The sequence below is a fragment of the Equus caballus genome, chromosome 22, assembly GCF_041296265.1.
Source record: "Equus caballus isolate H_3958 breed thoroughbred chromosome 22, TB-T2T, whole genome shotgun sequence".
Taxonomy (NCBI): domain Eukaryota; kingdom Metazoa; phylum Chordata; class Mammalia; order Perissodactyla; family Equidae; genus Equus; species Equus caballus.
Genome location: NC_091705.1, coordinates 20579028 through 20599139, shown reverse-complemented (window position 1 = coordinate 20599139; position 20112 = coordinate 20579028). Strand labels below are relative to the sequence as shown.

Sequence of the window (20112 nt, the reverse complement as noted above, 5' to 3'; positions counted from 1 at the left end):
CTCCTTTCATTTCCTTTGTTACCACCTCCTCCTCTGCATGACATCTAATCATTGTCCTAGACTTAACCTTAACCCCCTCTTGTTTTCTTTTGACACACTGTTCCTTGAGGATCTCCTCCTGTCCTGTGGCTTTAAATACTATCCGTATGCCAGGGATTCCCAAATCTATGTCTCTAGCCCAGTTACCACCCCACCTTCCCAATTGTGGACTGGTGAATCCACGTACCCACTTGATATCTTCACATAGATGTCTTTTAAGGATCTCAAACTTCATATGGCTCAAATAAAACTTGGTTTCTTCCTTCCCCATATAGTAGTGCACCCCACTCTTACCCATCTTAGTAAATTGTACCACCTTCCACCCAGTTGCTCATGTCAGAAGTCTAGGAGTTACCTTCATTACTCTCCTTTCCTCACTCCCTGCATCCAGTCTGTCAGTGAGACCTGACATATGCTGAGCATATCCCCTTCTCTCCACTGTAACTGCTGTCACCCTCATACAAACCATCATCATCTCTCACCTGCATCACCAAAGTAGCCTGGCAACCTGTCTGCCTGCTTCCATTCCCACTCCCTTTTAGTCACTTCTTCACATGGCAGCCAGCAATCTTTTTGAAAATATAAATCTAACTATGTCACTCCTTGTCTTAAAATCCTCTTTGGGCTTCCTGAGATCTTGAGGGAAAATCTACCCCTACACACGATAAGTTTAGAAACTTTTCATGTTGATATCCAGTCCCAAGACTTGATATCCTCTTCCTCTCGGTTTCACTTGCTTATTTTAAATCTCCTAGTTACCGTTTTCCCCCGTCCCCATTTGCCCTCCAGATGCTAAGTGGGGCATGGTTTCTGAGATAGGTCACAGCCTCTCCTCCTTGGGAGCAGGATCCCATATTTGTTGTGGCCTTCCATTCCCCTCAGGCCTGGTCTCCAGCTCTGTGCTCTCATGTCTCCATCCTCAGCAGGATCCCAAGGCATTTTTAGCCCTGGGCCACACTGGGTACAGCCACTGCTGGCCCCTACCCAGGATTCCTCAGGCCCATGTTCTCCCTTGTATGGAAGGGGTCCCTGTCCTTTAGCCCAGTGGAGAGTTACCTCAGCAGTTCTCTGAACTGAGGCTGCTCTTGTTGAATATTCCACAGCCTGTGCCTTCTCTGCTAAAACCTTGTCTTCAGCTTAACTCAGCCTTCTGAACTAGTGTTACTTCACTAACAGCTCTTTCTGCCATCTCCCTCCCCATAGTCATGAGAGGCACCTCTGGGTAGCATTTCCCTCCATTGTTCCCTTTTTCTCTCAAATAGCTGGCTTTGTTTTTAAGTCCAATCTACTCCTCTGTGTTGTTGAGCCTGCACAGAGGGCTGAATTAAATAAACCCTGTAGCCTTCACCTGGCTGAGTAGAATATGTTCCTGCCATCAATCCAGCATCTATAATTGTCTGTGTGGCTTCTCTTTACTCCATATCATCCCTTAAATCATAACTCTCTAAGGTTCCCAGGCTTGTTGTCTCTCAGCACATCATAGCTACTTCCCTACGATAGCTGTGTCACCTTGAGACTCACTCTGCAGTGTTGATGTAACCTCTTGGTTGGTCCCAACCACAGGTAACCACCTTGGGTAGTTGTCCCCATTTGTCTGCCAAAGCAGGCTCCCCATTTGCTTTCACTGTTGACCAACTCCCTGTCCACAGTTTGAAGAGGGGGCTCTCTTGATAGTTCCCCAGCTCTGCCTCTCTGGGACCTCCTTCCCATCTGCCCTTTACTTCTCTGTTATGCCTCTGCCTAAACTAAGAAGATCTAAAATATCTGAAAGCCTTTAAGTATGGGAACATAGTATTGTTTTTTCTTGTCATAGTGTGATTCTAACTCCTACACTCTTTTGCTCTCGAGCCCATTTGGATCTTAGTGGTCTAATGGCTTTAAGGCCCCAGTCTTCTGTCCTGCCTGATAAAGGGCCATGTTGGGAGGGAGCTGTGGTAGCAACCTCACTACACCCTCCAGTGCCTTAAAACCATGCAATCTGTGGGTATGGGAAGCCTTAGTTAGAATTTTTTTTAAAAGCTGTTCTGGTTGAAGGGAGGGCCTGGAGCCCTGACCCCCAAGACACCCTCAGGGCTCCTAGTGGGCACACGTAGAAAAGCCCTGGTCTGTGGCATTTCCTTGATCCCCTACTTTAATAATCCTTTGTTTTAAAATGAGCTCAGTATCATTTATAAGGGGGATAATGAATGATCACACATATGTAAAGCAAGAAAAGTTACTAAAATGGACTTTTAATAGTGATTTTATTAGACCTAAGAGGCTGTCAGTCATTTTTATTTTTGTACTTTTCTTAATTTCCCCAAATCTTTTCTAATGAACATAGAGTACATTTATGGTTGAGTATTTTTAAACTGCCAACAGTGAAATATCTAAGGTCTTCCCCAAAATGCTCTAAAGAAATAACTATATTTTGTTTTATTTATATATTTATACCCTGGCTTGTTCTGCAGACATTAAAAAATTCATTGATCAGATACTTACTGAGAACCTACCATATGCAGGCAGTGTGCAGGTGCTGGGAGTACAAAGATTAAAAGAGGCCGCCTCTGCCCACAGGAGCTGTAGAGGGAATTGAGCCAGGTGCAAGCAGAGATAGACAGTAAACCATCTACTGCTCTCCTGCTCACTAGCAAGGACAGAAATGCGAGTGCTAGCAACTTTAAGGTGTCATTGCAGATACAGAGATAAAGAGGAAAGGATGCTGTGTCCTGGGCTATGGTAATGCACCGTGGCTGGTGGGAATGTCATTGGGTTCAGTTTTTCTGGATTAGCAGTCTGACGTATGTAAGCAACTATAAAATCTGGAAACGCTCTAAGGGAGAGGGGGAAAAAAGGAATTGGAACAAAGACACTCATTCCTCCTCTCCCTCCACCTGCCATTGAGGGTTGGATGCAGCTGTGAGGCAGTGGTCAGAATTCTTCAGAGACCCTGTCAGTGTTGCAAATTAGACTATAAATAAGTAGCAACAAAAGGTTAAGTGATTATCTCTGGTAGTGGAATTAAGTTTTTAAATATAGATGTCCTGGTGAGGATCAGAAGTTAATTGGAATGATGTTAAGTGATGTAATAACTCTCTGAGTTTTTGATAACTTGAGGATGACGTGTGTCGGCATAAGAGGTGCTGTACTGAGGGAGGGACAGGCTCATGGGGCTGCCCTGCTTCAACTACACATGGTACCCTGAGCCCCTCACCGCTTCCATTTGTCCCTCCAGGAGAAATGTGCCCAGTACTGGCCCTGTGATGGACTGGTATCCTATGGAGACATCACAGTGGAGCTGAAGAAGGAGGAGGAATGTGAGAGCTACACCGTCAGAGACCTCCTGGTCACCAACACCAGGGTAAGATGGCTGGTAGTAGGCTTCTCCCACAGGGAGAGCAGGGTTGCCCCTACCTCTCTGATCTCACTTCCTCCAAAGGAGAACAAGAGCCGGCAGATCCGGCAGTTCCACTTCCACGGCTGGCCTGAAGTGGGCATCCCCAGCGACGGAAAGGGCATGATCAGCATCATCGCAGCCGTGCAGAAGCAGCAGCAGCAGTCAGGGAACCACCCCATCACTGTGCACTGCAGGTACCGCTTGCCTCGGCCCTCAGAGGGGAGAAGGGGGAAGTGATCGTGAGGGTATCAGACAGGAAAGCCAGACCAGAGTGGGATGTTAGTGAGCACCTGGCAATCAAGTTTGATGACCAGGATAAGTCCAGATGATAAAAGAGGATCTTGGAGTTTGAACTTAACACTTTAAGTGCTAGGGAACCAATCATATTAAGATATTGGGCAGGGGAGCATTTAGGATGGTGATGGGTACAGGAGAGCAGCAGGGGAGGCTGACACTGGAAAGACCAGTTGGGTGACATGGGGGTGAGGGCCTGGCCTCCATAAGAAACACAGGAAAAGAGAAAAGGGCAAGTATTTTGAAAGAAAATTAACAAGACTAAGACTTAAGAAAGTTGTGGAAGAGAAGAGGAGTCAAGGGTGTCTCTCAGGTTTGAGACTGGATAACTGGTAATGGCTGGTATCACTGACAGAAGAAAAATGGTAGGAGGACTCATGAGGGGTGTAAATTTTGTTTGAGGCATGTTGTTTGAGATTGCATTTTAGAAAAAAATTTTAGAAAAATTTTACCCTGAGTTTGTATTGCTTTTATAATTAGGGGAAAAAATGTCTCTTTTAAAAGAGAAGGAAGAATATATTAAAAATTCCTACAAATTGGTTTTGAAAATGAAAAATGAGCAAAGGAACTTCTAGGAATATATCCAATAAATGTTCTTCAAGTGGCCAAAATGAAATAATTACAGGAATTGAAGCACTGCTTATAATAGTAAAAGACGGTAAATAATCTAAACCTGTATCACTTGGGGCCTGATTCAGTAAGCTGTGATATATCTCGGACTACAGAGCTGCAAAAAATGAACAAGGAATCTGTTCATGTACTCGTATGGAATAATCCTCTAGATTTATTGTTTGGTGGGAAAAGCAATGGGAGACAGAGAAACAGTACGTATATATTTATGTTGGTATATGCATAAATTATCTCTGGAAGGACACACAAAGACTTGATGACGTTGGTTGTTTGCCAAGAGGAAAACTGAAGAGTGTAGAAATAGAGCAGGAAGGAGACTTTTCACTGGTTCAGACATTTTTGAAATTCAAACTATGCTAATTTATTACCTTTACAAAAATAAATCATTTAAAAAATGTTTTAAAGAAGAAAGGTGCCAAAATACAGATGGACAGTAAACATGAAAAGATGCTAAACCTTACTAGTAATATGAAAAATGGGAGTAAAAACAATGAAACACGGCTTCTGGCCCATTGGATTAGCAAAATTAAAAGGATTCCTTGGCCTACCAGAATAAACACTTCCTTGCCCACATTTTTTTATCTTCCATGCTTCTCTCTCCCTTGGTCACCCTCTCCTGGCAAACCCCATGTTCTCTAGCTACCCTGCACCATCCAGCTGAATGTGTCTGAAGAAAAGCACCATGTTATAGGCCTCACTTTACATTTCTGACCTCGGACCTCATGGTTGGCCCTTAGTGCTGCCCTGCAGGCCTTTTGCCTCTCCCACTCTTCTGTGCTAGGCCTAGGCAAACTAGGGCCTAAGGCCAAATCCGGCCTGCTACCTGGTTTTGTGTGGGCCTGCATGCTGAGAACTGCTTTTACATTTTTAAATGGTTTTTTAAAAATCAAAAGAAGAATATTTCATGACGTGAGAGTTAGATGAAATTCAAATTTCAGTGTCTGTATATAAGGTTTTATTGGAATACAGCTATGCCCATTTGTTTATGTATTGGCTGTGGTTGCTCCCATGCTCAAGCAGCAGAGTTGAGACCATATATAGTGCTCTCATCACCTCACACTGCTGTTCAACACATAAGAAGTCACAACTGCACAGTTATAGCTCGATTTTGTCTTGTCCCCGCAAAACCTAAGATATTTTCTGTCTGGCCTTTTACAGAAAATCTTGCCAGCCTTTGTCCTAGATGATTTATTCACACTTTCTTTCAAACCTCCAATACATTTCCCTTCTCATATTTAAGAGATGACCATGTTTTCTGTTTGTCTAAGAAAAGAGAAGCAATCAGAGAGAACTTACACATGCTCCCACCACCACAGCTCCTCATCTACCTGCATTGGTGCTGTGGACCCTGCATCCCTCCTGTTCAGTGGGTGGCTTATTTGATCTCTCTCTGAAGCCAGATACATTAGTCATCTATTGCTGTGTAACCACCATATTACCACAAACTTACCATCTTAAAACAATACACATGTATCTCACAGTCTCTGTGGTCAGAAGTCTGAGCATGTCTTAGCTGAGTCCTGTGCTTTAGGGTCTCACAAGGCTGCAATCAGGCTGTTGGCCAGGGCTGAGGTCCTATCTGAGGCTTGACTGGGGAAGGATACACTTCTCAGCTCATTTGGTTGTTGGTAGCATTCAGTTCCTTGTGGGTTGCTGGACTGAAGTTCTTTGCCACATGGACCTTCCTGGCATGGTTGCTTGAAAGACCAAACCAGCAAAGGAGAGAATATCTCCTTACAAGACAGGCATTATGGTCTCATGTAACATAATCACATACATGTAATGGTGGACATCCCATCACCCTTGCTATATTCTGTTGGTAAGAAGCACATGCCAAGTCTCACCTGCACTCCAGGGGAAGGTACACAAGGGCATGAACACTAGGCGGCAGGGATCTTGGGGGCCAAGCTAAAGTCTTTGTGCCACACCCAACTTCCACATGGATACCAATTCTCCTTTTGTCTCCTCAGGGACCTGACTTCATTATCCTCCATGATCAGGTTCTCCTCCGCATAACTACCATCTGCATACAGACATGCTATAATTTCTCTCATCTTAATATTTTTTTTAAAAACTCTTGCCTCCAATTCCCCTCCAGCTACCCCTCTATTTCTCTGTTTTCTTTAATAGTAAAGTTTCTCAAAAGATTTGTCCATACTAATTCTCCAGTTCTTCTTCTCCCAGCCTCTCTTGAGCCCATTCCAGTTAACCCCACATACACACCCCATTGCAGCTGCCCCTATGAGGACTATCTGTGACCTCCATATTGCTGAGTCCACCGATCACTTCTCAGTCTCATTATCCTTGGCCTTCATCAGCATTAGACACAGCTGATCACTCACTTCTCTGTGGAATGCTTTCAGCATAGCTTCTCTCCTGGATTTTGTCCTCATTGGCTGTTCTTTCTCTGTCTCCTTTGCTGATTCCTCCCCATCTGTGATTTAAGGCCCAGTCCTTGGACCTCTTCTCTGTCAACTGACAGTTACTCCCCTGGGTGCACTCATCCATACTCCTGACTTTAATACCAATTCCCAAATCTTTATCACCATTTCACCCTCTCCCTTAAATTCAAGATTTATATATCCACTTACTTACTCCACAGTTCCACTTAGGCATCTTCAAAAGGGTTCAAATCAGAACTTCTGATCTTTCTTTCCAAGCCTACTGTTTCTACAGCCTTCCCCAAAACAGAAAGTGGCATTTCAATCAGCCTTTTAACTCAGGTGAGGAGCCTGGGAGCCATCCTGTTCTCTTCTCTTTTTCCCATATATGTACATCTAATGATCTACCTGCAAAATAATTCAGAATCAAGTGTTTATGACTCCCTCCACCACAGCCCTCTGTCTAAGCCACCATCGCCTCTCCTCAGGAACTCTATTGGCCTCACTGATTTCCCTGCTCCCACCCTTCCCCCTTCAATCTATTCTCAACACAGGAGCCTGAGAGATCCTTTAAAAACTTCAATCAGACTACATCACTCCTTTACTCAGAAGTCCAACAGTGGCTTACAAGGCCCAACGTGACCTGAGGGCTCCTTGCCCAGGCCAGGCAGGGGGTACAACAGTGGACTAGCATTCTCTCTGAGCGCTCTGACCCCATCCCTACCACGCCCCTTCCTTTCTCAGATCCAGTTATGCTGACTTCAGCACCTAGACACACTCCTGCCTTGTGCCTGAGATGCTCATTTCCCAGAGAGCCATTGGGCCTTGCCCTCACCTTCTTCAGGTGTCTGTTCATGTGACACCCTATTAGAGAGCCTTCCCTGATCACCCTCTTCACAGTAGCAGCTCTCCCCACCCAGCAGGTACTCAGTAAGGGTCTGGTGAGTGAATCAACTGATGACATTGAATGGGATGGATAGTGTCAAGGTGAGAGTCTGGATTCCTGGTATTATTTAGGAAAAAATGAGAGGCAAGGAAAGGAATCAGCAGACATACACCAATGCAGAAGGGCATGGCTTGTCAAGGATAGGAAAGAGAGGACTAGATGTCCAGCATGAGTGAGCAGGAGGTCAAGGCAACCCAGGCACGTTTGTAGGTGGACAGTGAAGGTTCAGTGCTGAGGGTGGGTGAGTATGAGGTTCTTTGCCACTGTTTCACAGGTGAGTCCATCAGCAAGCAAAGTGGGCCGTGCAGGAAGGGCAGCAGGGGTGCACCTACCTTCCAAGAGCTGTGTGAACATGGGGCTTATGTGGAGAGAAGCAGTTGGGCCTCCTGTCCCCACCCCCAGCAGCTCCATTGGATAACAGACCTTCCCTGGAGCAGCTCCCTCGGCCTTTATCTGCTCATTGCTGCTTCACTCGCCTCCTTGGCACAGAGGGCCGTAGCAGGTGTGGTAAATGTATCTGTTTTCTTACAGTGCGGGTGCAGGACGGACAGGGACCTTCTGTGCCCTCAGCACAGTCCTGGAACGGGTGAAAGCAGAGGGGATTTTGGATGTCTTCCAGACTGTCAAGAGCCTACGGCTGCAGAGGCCACACATGGTCCAGACACTGGTATGCTGCCCCGCATATTTGTCCATGCCACCACACCATCTGCATCCCTTCTCTGTCAGGGCCAGCTCAGGGGGGAAGCTCTTCCGAGGGGTCCATCTGGTAGTCAAAGACTGTGTAACCACAGACTCATCCTTCCCCAAGGTGCCCCAGACAGACAGAATGAGCTTTGAGAGGCAGGAGATCAATGGGGGGATAGTCCCACACCAGTAAGAGATGCAAGTGGCCTCTGTGAAGGCTAGAAGGGGCTGCTCAGGTACCTCACAGGGCTCTTCTTTGCTTCTCATGGGTCCTGGGCTGGGGAAGACTCAGGAGTACCTCCTTTCTCAGGCTCCCTGTTAAGAGATCTGACTCCTGACAATCTAGATGACAAGTAAGTACTGAGTATGGGGACAGACATCCAAAAAGGTTCCTGAACCCCATGAAGTTGGCACTGTCTGAAGGGAAAGAAAAGGAAATTTTAAGAGGTTTGGGAGTTGATGAGGCTTTGAGAAATGAGACACCTCCAGGCTGGCAGCCATGGTGAAGGTGTGGTCCACACAGAGCCATCTTCCCAGTCTGCCAGCCCAGCGTGCTCACCCCTGACCTCTGCAGGCCTAGGACCATCATCTTCATGTCTGGTCACCGCTATCTATAGAAAATTGGGTGCACTCAGCCGAGGAGTGCTGTCAGAACTCTGGTGGGCAGATCAGGGCTCTGGGGGAAGTCCAAAAACATTCATTTCCTCTCAATTTTCTATTTAAGAAAAGTGAGTCTGTCAGTAACTGCAGGTACGTTGTTCCCTACAGTAACTCTGGCTTTCCCCCTCCTTTCCCTCTCCAGGAACAGTATGAGTTCTGCTACAAGGTGGTACAGGAATATATTGACGCGTTCTCAGATTATGCCAACTTCAAGTAAGAGGCGAGGAGGCCCCGTGGACAGAATTGCCTTTAATATTTTGTAATATTCTGTTTTGTTAATATACCCAAAATTGTGTATATATCTTATAACTGTTTTAGAAATTGGTACATAGGCTTCTATTACATATTAGGTGGAGATTTTATATGTAAATGTGTTAGCACTGATAGTCCTTTTTCCAATGTTTTATTGGGGAATTAAATAGTGTGATGTTTGGATTGATATCGTGAAATCCTCTGCCTGGAAATTGGGCTGTACTGTTCTTTGGTTTATACGTCTTTTCCTAAAGAAGAAAAAGCTACCATTCCAGGTAGCTTGGCATCAACCTAGAAAAAAAAGCACAAAGTTCTCAGAGCTGTTGAGGAGATTGGTTGTCCCAGTGCCCCTGTTCAGGCCACTGTTCCCTCCATGCTCTGTAAATAATCTCCCTCCTCTCCTCCCCTGCCCCCTTCTCCCACCACCCACATCCCACCATGGGGAGTAAAGGGACCAGGGCATTAGCTCTGCCACCACACTAGGGATTATCAGGTAATAAAGCTTTGACTCCCGGAGGAAACGTCTCTCCCTTTGTCTGGGGTAGGGCAGCTAGACCAGCACTGGGGCTCTTCTAGGCCATTCCTGGCCCTGCTGTTCCTATTCTGTCTCAGCTGGCCACAGAGAGGCCGTAGTCCTCCTGACTCCTCCTTTCCAACAAGTGCTGCCCCTCTGACTCTTCGCTAGTTGCCAGGACCCTCCCTTCACTCCTAGCACATCTTTGGTGCAGTGGTCCCAGCCAGCCTCACTCCCTGGGAAGATGGCCAGGGTCCTCACTGTTTCCCTAAGTGCAAGGGCCTGGAGGAGAGAGGGGTGGCGTAGCTTTGGGGCTGAGGCCAGTCTCACCTCTCCAGTCCTTGGTGCTTTGCTACAAAAGTGTCTGGATTGTGTCACTCTGTCCAGAGTAAGTCTCTATATCTATACTTATTGTGTTAAACAGCTTCCATTTCCTTTCATATCTGTCCTCATTGCCAGGACTTTTATGTGGAAGTTCCTCAGATCCATAGGCCAGGATGGCGGGAGTCTTAGATTCCAACTTGATTTCAAGCCTGACATGTTGTACAAAAGTGTCTAACTCTTGTATCTTAAATAAGGCAGATGTTCATTTATTTCTCATGTGACAGTATCCAGAGACCTGGTCTCCTCCCATCTCATGGTCCCAGTGTCCCTTAGGATGTTATTCTCATCCTCATGGTTGAAGCCAGGTCACTGTCTTTTCCCATGGAGAAGCAAAAAGAGCATGGAGAGCAAGAACTTCATTTTTAAGGACATGAAGCAAAAGCTGCACTTTTCATTTCCACTCATATCCATTGGCTAAAACCAGCCAAAAGGTGCTGGGAAATGTAGTCTTTAGTTGGGGCACAGCTGGGAGGGTGGGTCTGTCCACTGCCTCCTATCCTGATGAGCAGCTCATCACAGAAACAGGAGAGTAAACTGGTTGCCACGGCTGTCAGTGGAGGGCTGAGAGAGCCTTGTGGCCTGTGGGGTCTTTCTTGGGGAGCAGGAGCAGGCACTGGGCTCCTCAAGGGCTGTCAGGAGTGAGAGGCGGCACCCCAGCCTGGTCCGTAGAGGCAGGCTCAGAGGTCATTGCTGCTGTGCTGCTTGCAGGAGGTGGGACTTGAACTGGACCAGAGGGATGCTGGAATTTAGATGAGTGAAAGGAAAGGTCAAGTGGAGCCACATTACTGAGGGCCTCAGAGGCCAGGCAAACAAAGACACAGTGGTCCAAGATGGGAGCCAAGTTCTGCACCACATATTCAGAGTGTCTGCAGGAGGCAGGGACTCCACACAGGCCACCTCTGGAAGCTTGCAAGAAGTGAATATGATTCAGCAGAGGTACTCGGTCCTTCTGTAGGAACCAAGGAATTTCAAGGGGCAATAAATTCAAAAGTCAGTAGTTTTTAAAAGAAGCCTGGATAAATTAAGCAAAGACAGAATCAGGAATTTCCTCTGTGTATGTATTATTTTTTTTCCAAGTAATTTTATTGAGATCATGATGGTTTATAATATTGTGTAATTCAGAGTCAGGAATTTCTGATGAGGGGTGCCATGTTTGGGAAGGAGACCCTAGCCCCTTGCAAACTACCTTTTGGTGCCTGTGTGACCAAGTCCAGGCAGATGGAGGAGGGCAGGCCTTGGGTCAGCAAGCCACGCAGTGAACAGGCAGGTGAGCTGTTCCTGTGCTCTGCGCTGCCTCCCCACCTCCCAGCAGGCTGCCTACCTCCCACTGCCAGGGCTGGTATTAGCTGCGCACCAGCGTGGCCTGGCAGCTTTCTGCTGGAGTCCATGCTGACTTGGCCAGTGGCAGGGCCAATATTGTAAATATCACCTTGTTGCTAAACAGATGTCTTCAAGGAGGAATTATCTCAGCTCTTTGCTCCCCTTCTCTCTCTCAGCTTATAAGGTATTACTCATCCCTTTCTTTTCACTCCTTTCTTTTCCTTGTATTACTCAGGGCTCACATGGTCGCAAGAGACATGAACTGACAGGAACTAGTCTAGGCTAAAAGGGGAGTGTATTGGGGCTCACATGGCACAATTGTGTGAGAAGGGCAGGGTGACTGCTTCATCCAGTGCCCACCCCTCAGCCAGTCAGTCATGACCCATGGGGTAGAGCAGGGGTGAGGATTTCTCAGAAGGAGAGCGGCATCCAGTGCCCACCACACATCCAAAACTTGGGCCTGCCACACTCTCAGAGACCTCACTTCATCCAGTCAGCCCCCTCCTGGGTTTTCAGTTTTCTTATAATGAACCTTCTCTCCACCCCCTGTCACCCAAATGCTCGTCTTTCACTTAAAAAAAAAAAAACACATCCCCAAGGTCTAAGTTCTTCCTTCTTTATGCTAGACTTCTTGAAAAGTCTACACTCTCACTTGTCCCTCTTCCCCACTTCATTCCCACACATTCTTTTCTTATCCCATCTTGTCAAGGTTGCCTCAGTGCTGAGCCCCAGGGATCCAGTGTCTGTCTGTCCACTAGCTCCCCACTTGGTATAGTGATTCCCTTCTGACTTGTATCCTCAGTCTGTAGCTGCTCCTCTGGTGTCTCCTTCCTCAGAGGCCAGGCATTCCTGTGGTCTGTATGGTGTGCACCCTGAGCTCCAGGTCCACATATCCTGCTTCCTGCTGTAACTCTACTAGGGTGGCCCAGAGGCACCAGTCTCAGGCTCCCCATACCCAAGTGTTCACCTAGTCTCTCCAGAGTCCACTGCCCTTTCCTGCAGCCCTCCAGCATCCTCTGCCCAGCCCCTGCTCACCCTCATTCCCACCACGCCCCAGCCAGGATCCACTGGCAGTTCCTGTGTTAGCTCTTTTCAGTTTTCTTCCTTACACTGAAGCCCCCACTGCTGCCTGGTTTGTATGACTCTAGCTAACTCTGCATCCCTCATCCCAGACCACCTGTTCAGGGGCTTGTGCCCCTCTGTGCTCTGACAGCACCTGAGCATGACACTCTAAACCTCTGCTTTCCCAGCTGACTATAAGCAGCTCTCAGACTGGAATGATGTCTGAGCATTAGTTGGAGCTCAGTGGTGAACAAATGGCTTTCTGTGTCCTGCTGAGAGGGATATGAGGATGAATGCCAGAGTTTATGTCTGCAAGGAGACAGCAAACATTCCTGAAAAGTTAAGCATGTTGCCAGAAAAAAAGGTACCAGAGCTTTCCCTGGGAAGCTTAGTTGTTCTGGTGTGGATTTTTCAGAAAAAAACACAAATTACAGAAAAAATAAAAGCACCCCATTCCTCTTTAAAATAAGCACCAAGGACTTTGAATAAAAGGTTCTATAAACCCAAACGAGAACTAAGCTAGTTTATTGAACTCAAAGAATCATTTTCACTAAACCACAAAGCAAACATTTTCCTAAAAACTACTTGGTTAACCAATACATAAAGGAACAAAGTCTGTGTATTTCCCAAAACAATTTAACTGAACATACAATTGACACGTTCGTTTTAGGTGCTTGCTAAATAAGTCAGTTTGGAAATTCATCTGTGCCCTCCTGCCTGGGCAGCTGAAGTCCAGGTGCCCAAGACCGATTGTAGTACCCATTATGCCATCCCCTCCCCCATCTTTGCCACAGGATTTGATGCACATGCTCTCCCACTGACTGGCCACCACGATGCCCAGCCTGACCCTGGCCCTCACATTTGCTGTTCAACCCAAATGCGGAGATTGGCTATTAACCCTGTAAATAGGCCCTCTGCCCCCCAGAGGCTGATGGTTCATGGTGGAAAGCTGAGCTGATGCAGACTGAGGGGCGGGAGCCTGTTTCTAGCATCCCAGGGCAGCTGTGCCTGAATCCATGCGTGGTACTGTGCTGAGCACAGGATGTGGAGGGTTTGGAACCTTGGGAGGCAAAATTATTCCTACCCCCTGCTGATAACCCCACAGAAGCTGCACTGCCCCCTTAGCTGAGCCCCCTCTCATGGGCCTGCTTGGAAGAGAGAGCGGCCACCTCTGGGTAGGTGTGTCCCACCTGAACCTGCCTCCAACTCAAGTGACCCAGCCCTGGTGCCCAGGTGTGTGGATGAGGTCTGTGCCACCAACCCATTTTACAGGTGGGCAAACAGAAGCCCTCAGGGAAGGTGGTCATAGCCTCCCCCAGACCTCTTAATTCTTAGGCTGCCATTTTTCCTCTGAGGAGAGTTCTGAGCTGGTTGGGACCCAGGGAGTCACCAGGCTTTCCCCCTCTCCCAGCTACAATTTCCTTTTCAGGTCACGGTGGGCTGTGAGGGCTTTCTAGACCTAAGGGCAGGAGCGTGAGGATGTGCAGCCTGGGAAGCAGTAAGATGATTCTCCAGGGCACGGGCCAGGCTGCAGCAGGAGCCCTATGACTTCAGATCCCTGGGAAGATGCAGGGAGGGAGCATCTGTCTGGTGATCCTAGGGCCAGCACTGAACATACACCAGGAAGGGAAAGGGGTAGGTGGCGAGCTGCTCCCTTCCCTCTTTGAGACGTCACTTGAGTCTTGGCCTGGAGCAGGGGGTGGAGCCACCTGATCAATAAGTCTAGGGCTGGCTGGCTGTGGTCCCACTGCTGCCTAGAGGAGCCACCTCAAGGAGCCACGCTGTCCACAGCTCTCCCTTGGTGAGTGAGGAGGCTGCCCTCTCAAGGGCTGGGACTTCTGGATGGAGTTCCATCCTGGGTGCATGAAACACTGCTCCTCTTCCCCTCCCAAGTCCCTCTGTCCCTGACTCATGCCCAGAAAACCCCCTTCTACTCCGTCCCCCAACAACACTCTGTTCCTGTGCCTGTGGCCCCTAGCATGGGAGGAACAAGGGGTTAGAAGCACTTGTCCCTGTCACCACCACACATCCATTCCACATTTCTAAGTGCCATGGAAGAGATGGCAAGCCACAGAGGAAAAGGGCAGGGAAGTTGCCACTCTGGTCCCCCAGCACCGGGTGCCCCAAGTGCCCCCACATTGCTGCCTGTCTCATGGAGAACTCCCTGTCCAAAGTCTCTGTACCCCTCTCCAACCTTCTCCCACTTCTGGAATCCCTGAAGGAAGAAGGGGTAGGCCTGACCAACTGGGGAGGACCCTCAGCTGGCGAGGCTGGGAGTCTCTGTGTCCCGGCGGCTCTGGGAGAAGGCTAGTTGCTAGGAGCCCTCAGGGTCCAGACCCCTGTACTCCTGGGATGAGGAGCAATGGCAGAAGAGAGAAGGGCATTGGGAGACACTAAAGCTGCCCCTGAAGTGCCAGTTGTCCAAGGGGACCCTCAAGGAAGAGGCAGGGCGTATGCATGGGAGTGTCAGACTCCTTCAGTGCTGTCCACTATACATGGGAGCAGTGCTGCCATGGCTAGCTTCGGGCTAGGCCTACTACTGCTGCTGCTGCTGCTGCTGACCACCCACCCTGGAACTTTGGAGGCTCAGCACTGGTCACATGGCTGGTACCCTGGAGGAAAGCGAGCCTCTAGTTCACCCCAGAACACCCAGCATGCCCTTAGGCCCCCAGGTGGATGATGGGTTTCCTCAGCCTGAATGAGAAGAAGAAAGTGCTGGCTGGGGCTCCTTCACCTACCTTGAGCCTTGGGTGGGGGTAGGGAGGGCAGGCTGCAGCCTCAGCTCTCTGCTGAGGAAGGATCCTGGGCACTGCAGCAAGCAGCCCAGGCCAGATTGCCCATAGCCACCCAAGCGATGCCCTGGTTCCCCATGAGGACAGTGTGCCCTGGGAGAGCAGGACCATGGCTCCGTGGCCCCTCCACGGGAAGCAGCACCTGGTACAGAGACTGCTGGTAAGTAGGGTGACAGGCCCCCAGCATTGGCCACCAGTAGCCATCAAGACTAAGAACTGGGGGTTATGAGGGGAGGGAGGCATGGTGAGATACCACTGAGCTTGGTGCTCTTGCTGCCCACAGTATGGTGCCATCTGCCATCTTATTTCCCAGAATTCTAGACAATGTGTAATACGTTTATGTTAAAGTAAAATCACTAGTGGAGTAGAAGAAGATAATTGTACTAAAAACCTCCATAAATAAGACAGTGGTGGCGGTGGGATTCCCCAGGCTTCTTAACAGTCAAGAGAAACCAGTAAGTCTCAAGGTGGGCAGGCCTCTGGCCAGGGGGCGCCCACTCACACTGATAGGCAGCAGCAGGGTCCTGAGAACCGTGCTCAGTGACATGTGCAGTAGGAATGACTGGTTGCAGAGCTCCGCAAGGCCATAGCAGAAGATGAGTGTGGGGAGATGGTTTATTACTATTTTACAGATTGTACTTTAAAGTGCACCAGGGGGGTACAGTAACTAAAGGAGAAAGGGGTAAATTTTTCTGTAAGGCAACACCTTATCGCCTAATTTAAGTCGGTGTTAGCTCAGATTTTCGCATATCAAGTTTGTTGTGCGCAACGCCGCATGCCCAGGGAGCTAGAGAGACCCGACGCTGGGTTCCCTAGGAGCCGGAGCGCGCGGGGCGGGGCGAGGGGCTTGGGTCGGACGACGGACGCGACGACACATATCCGCACGACGTAGGAGCAGGCAAGGGCGCACCCTGGTCGGCGAGGCTAAGGCTGGTGGGGAGGGGAGGGGAGGCGAGGGGCGGGCAAGGCCGCAGGTTGGCGGCCAGGTGACCAGATCTTCCGCTGGAATGACCGCACCATCCTCCCGCAGACCGGACTCCGACCGCCGCCCCCCGCCGCCCTCCAATAAAGATGTGAGGTGTCCGAAGCTGTTGCCTCGGGTTCTGTCCTTCGTCCTCTCCCTCTCCCACCCCTACCAAGACCGTTCCCTGTGTGCGGCTAGAGGGACGCTCGGCTCGCAGGCAGAAGGGACACGGGGCGAGGCCGGGCTCCGCAGGGAGGGCGCAGCCCAGGCCCTCTGGCGGGGCGCGGCTGCAGACCCGCAGGCTCGCAACCCGCGCCGCTAGCTCCAGAGGGTGGGGATGGGAGTGAGTAGCCTGCGGACTACACGTTCCGTGCTGCCCTGCGGCCGCTTCCGGCCCCCGTGATACTCTGCGGCACGCGGACTCGGACGGCCTTGGTCATGCTGCGCGCGCTGAGCGTTTTGGGCGCGCGGCCCCGGTGCCGGGCCCCGTGCCAGCCCCCGGCCCTGCTGCTGCTACCCGCGCGCGGCCGCAAGACCCGCCACGACCCGCCGGCCAAGTCCAAGGTCGGACGCGTGGCGACCCCGCCCGCAGTGGATCCTGCGGAATTCTTCGTGCTGACGGAGCGTTACCGGCAGTACCGCCAAACCGTGCGCGCCCTCAGGTGTGTGTGACGGAGGAGAGGTGTGTCGGGGCGGGCGGGCGAAGAGGGTGCTGACTTTGGGCACGTCTCGGTCCAGGCTGGAGTTCGTGTCCGAGGTGCGGAGGAAGCAGCACGAGGCCCGGGCCGGGGTCCTGGCAGAGCGCAAGGCGCTGGAGGAAGCCGCTGAGCACCGCGAGCTGATGGCCTGGAACCGGGCGGAGAACCAGCGGCTGCAGGAGCTGCGGTGAGCGGCGGGCCGGGGCGGCGCCGCCGGGCGGGCCGGGAGACCCACCCGCGCTCAGGCTCAGCCTCTCGCCCCTCCCAGGATAGCGAGGCTGCGGCAGGAGGCGCGGGAGCAGGAGCAGCGGCGGGCGGAGGAGAAGGCCCGCCAGGCCCGGGAGGCGCAGGCCTGGGCGCAGCTCAAGGAGCAGGAAGTGCTGCAGCTGCAGGTGGGCCGCGTGTGCAGGGGGCGGGGCTGCAGCCGGGGACGACTCCTGTGCGGCGGTGGGCGTCCTGGGCGCAGCCAAGTGGGGCGCTGGCTACGTGCTGAGAGAGGCAGCGCAGCCTGAGCCTTGAGAGAGGGTTAGCAGGTGACGATCCAGGAGACGGAGTGCAAGGAGAGTGCCTGTCGGGCGCAAAGACCCGAGGTGAGAGTTGACACTTGAAAGTGTTCCAGTGGCTCGCGGGCGGTAAGCCCATTTCTGTGGGAGGGACTCCTGCCGTCCGCAGGGAGTTTGTATTTTGCCTTATGGGTGATAAAGTCACCGAAGGGTTAAATATTCTGGGCTAGGATGGCAGGGTTGAGACTCAAAAAGCAGCGAGACATGTTAGGAGTGATCCAGCGAGAATGGATGAGGCTTGAATAACAGTAATAGAGAGAGGAGGAGGAGTTTGAGAGAGTCTGAGAGACCCAGGCCACACTGAGGGACTGACTCCGCCCAGCGGGACCGAGATCCCTGCAGCTGGTGTGCTTGGGGTTCTGGGCTGAGGTGTCCAGCGGACGATTATCTAAGAAAGAGGAATGTGGCACGGCTGCCTGACCTTCTTCCACTGGAAGGTCAGTGAGGCACTCAAAGAGCACCTAGGCTCCAAGCATCCTTCCCAGGAGAGAGTTGTGGCTTCCTGAGTGGGCTGAAGCCCAGCAGGCATGTGCTGGGAGCTCCCATTCAGCTGGCCTTCTCTCTCCCAATAGGAGGAGGCAAAAACCTTCATCACCCGGGAAAACCTGGAGGCGCGGGTGCAAGAAGCATTGGACTCTCCGAAGAGCTACAACTGGGCCATCACCAGAGAAGGGCTGGTGGTCAGGCCGAAGCACAAGGGCTCCTAAGGGCCCAGTAAAGACAGTGCCCATCCAAGGACCATGCATGTAAGGGGTAGGAGGGTTGGGCCTGATCTGGAATAAAGCAGTTGGTGTTTCCCATGCAGAAGGAGGCTCAACCTGTTGCCACACAGCCCTCGCGTTCTGGCCTCTGCACCTACCACTTGCTCAGAAACTCCCACGCACAGTGCTCTGCTCTGCACTCATGTGCAGTTCTCACAGAGCACCAGACCTGAGGGGTGTCCATCTCACAGAGGAGCAGATTGGGCCATAGTCCCTGTGGGCAGCCAGGTCATCTCTTGAGTATCCTCGAGGGCAGGGGTTGGCAAATTACAGTTCTTGGGCCAAATCTGGCCTGCTGCTTGTTTTTGTAAATAAAGTTTATTGGAACACAGTCACACCCATTCATTGACTACTTTCACACTACAGTGGTAGAGATGAATAGTTGCGAGAGAGACCATATGACTTGCAAAGTCTAAACTATTTGTTATATGGCTTTTTATAGACGTTTGCTGACCCCTGAACTAGGGCTTTGGCTCCAGCCAGGAGCAGGTCTCATGTCTGATACCTGAGACATAAGCTGACCATTGGCCAAACACCTGCTTCAGTTTCACCCTGGGCTTTGCTGGCCAGGGTCTGGTGTGCCCAAGCCACAACAGGCAAGGAGGAGACCCCATTTCTTCTGGTGGTCCTCTCCACCCGTGGCCTCAGTGACCCACGTTTGCCTTGGCATTACCAGCTTCCTCAGACCACACACCAGAATTGTGCTGGGAGGGGAGGCCTAGTTGACCAAGGTTTTACAAGGTCAGTGTGGTTTGTCAAGCACTTGGACCAAACCCTATGGGTACCAGAAGTACTTGGGATTGCAAGGTTAAATAAACGAGCATATAGATCCATGGCCCCTATTCAGATGCAGGCCCTCAAGCAACATCTGGGATGAGATTGAAGAGACATGTTTCTCTGAGCCAGAGCTGCTGGCCCTTTGCCACCTTCACCTGAACTTGCCCCGATACCACCAGAGGAAAAAAACCAGAATCTCAGCTTCTTTCCCCAACTCCCATGTTTTAGAAAGGATCTGGGAACCCCCAAGAAAGGAAAACCTTTTAGGGAATATGAACAATGGCTCACATTCAGGTGAGGAAGCAAGTAATAGAGGTGCAAGCAGAGGGCCAGTGGTTATAATAGTGCCTTGCACCCAGCCCTGATCAGGGCACTGCACCCCTGAGGGCAATGGCTTCCCTCCTCAGGCTGGTAACAGAAGCTCTTCGCTTCCCTGGCACTGAGGCTGGGCACTGCACAGTGGAGTCCTTGATTTCAGGTGCTCAGCATAACTTCTGGGGTGAGAGCCAATGGGCACACCTTGTGGGCCATGGATTCGCAACTGTGCCCACAGCCTTGGGCTTTATTGTGAGGCGTGGACCTTCCCCTGCAGTGGAAGCCTTTGGTAAGCTTTGACATGGGATGCTGGGCCCGGGTTTGGAAGTCCAGTCCCCGCCCCTCTGCACCAGCATCCAGACAAGCCATCTGTCTTCAGGTAAAGGAGACAGTGTCATACCTTCTTAAAGCTCTGTCTTTGGGCCGCTTTTCTTCACTGCCAACCTTTACTGTCCTGCATGGGACTGTAACTCATTAGGTTTCACTGCTCATGCCAGTATGTCATGAAGAGCCACCCGTAAACCAAGTTTCAGCATTTGTATTCTCTACCCACAGCATCTCACTGGTATAGGCACAAATAGGCAGCTTACTGGTACCTTTAGGGTTAACTCACACCCAGTCCCCTCTGTACCTGCGTCTAATGGGTCATAGAGTACTGCTATGTGCACAGGTAAGCTGTTAGATAGTATCTAGTCTGGGT

General features: G+C 50.5%; 3 protein-coding genes across 13 annotated transcripts in view; all 3 read left to right on the top strand.

The window, feature by feature from the left end:
- Positions 1-9449, top strand: part of PTPRA (protein tyrosine phosphatase receptor type A) — a 167530-nt gene extending 158081 nt beyond the window's left edge. For all 10 annotated transcript variants that reach the window (XM_070247791.1, XM_023626218.2, XM_070247789.1 and 7 more), the window contains 4 exons: positions 3254-3379; positions 3458-3609; positions 8198-8333; positions 9153-9449. In XM_070247791.1, the coding sequence (XP_070103892.1) occupies positions 3254-3379; positions 3458-3609; positions 8198-8333; positions 9153-9227 (489 nt within the window). In that variant the 3' untranslated portion in view covers positions 9228-9449. The remainder of the gene's footprint in view (positions 1-3253; positions 3380-3457; positions 3610-8197; positions 8334-9152) is intronic.
- Positions 9450-14765: 5316 nt separating this feature from the next.
- On the top strand, positions 14766-15699 carry LOC102149638 (progonadoliberin-2). Its single transcript, XM_014735068.3, has 2 exons — positions 14766-15214; positions 15337-15699. Exons 1-2 carry the CDS (start codon positions 14905-14907, stop codon positions 15561-15563), a joined length of 537 nt encoding a protein of 178 aa, XP_014590554.1. The 5' UTR covers positions 14766-14904; the 3' UTR covers positions 15564-15699.
- Positions 15700-16209: 510 nt separating this feature from the next.
- On the top strand, positions 16210-18651 carry MRPS26 (mitochondrial ribosomal protein S26). 2 transcript variants are annotated; one of them, XR_289244.4, is made up of 4 exons: positions 16210-16960; positions 17037-17183; positions 17265-17586; positions 18132-18651. XR_289244.4 is itself a non-coding variant. In XM_005604514.4 (4 exons), the coding sequence occupies exons 1-4, from the start codon at positions 16737-16739 to the stop codon at positions 18264-18266; spliced, it is 630 nt and encodes a 209-aa protein (XP_005604571.2). In that variant the 5' UTR covers positions 16212-16736; the 3' UTR covers positions 18267-18651. The 2 variants fall into 2 exon arrangements, 1 of the variants encoding a protein (XP_005604571.2); XM_005604514.4 differs by having other exon boundaries at positions 16212-16960; positions 17265-17388.
- The last annotated feature ends 1461 nt before the right edge of the window (positions 18652-20112 follow it).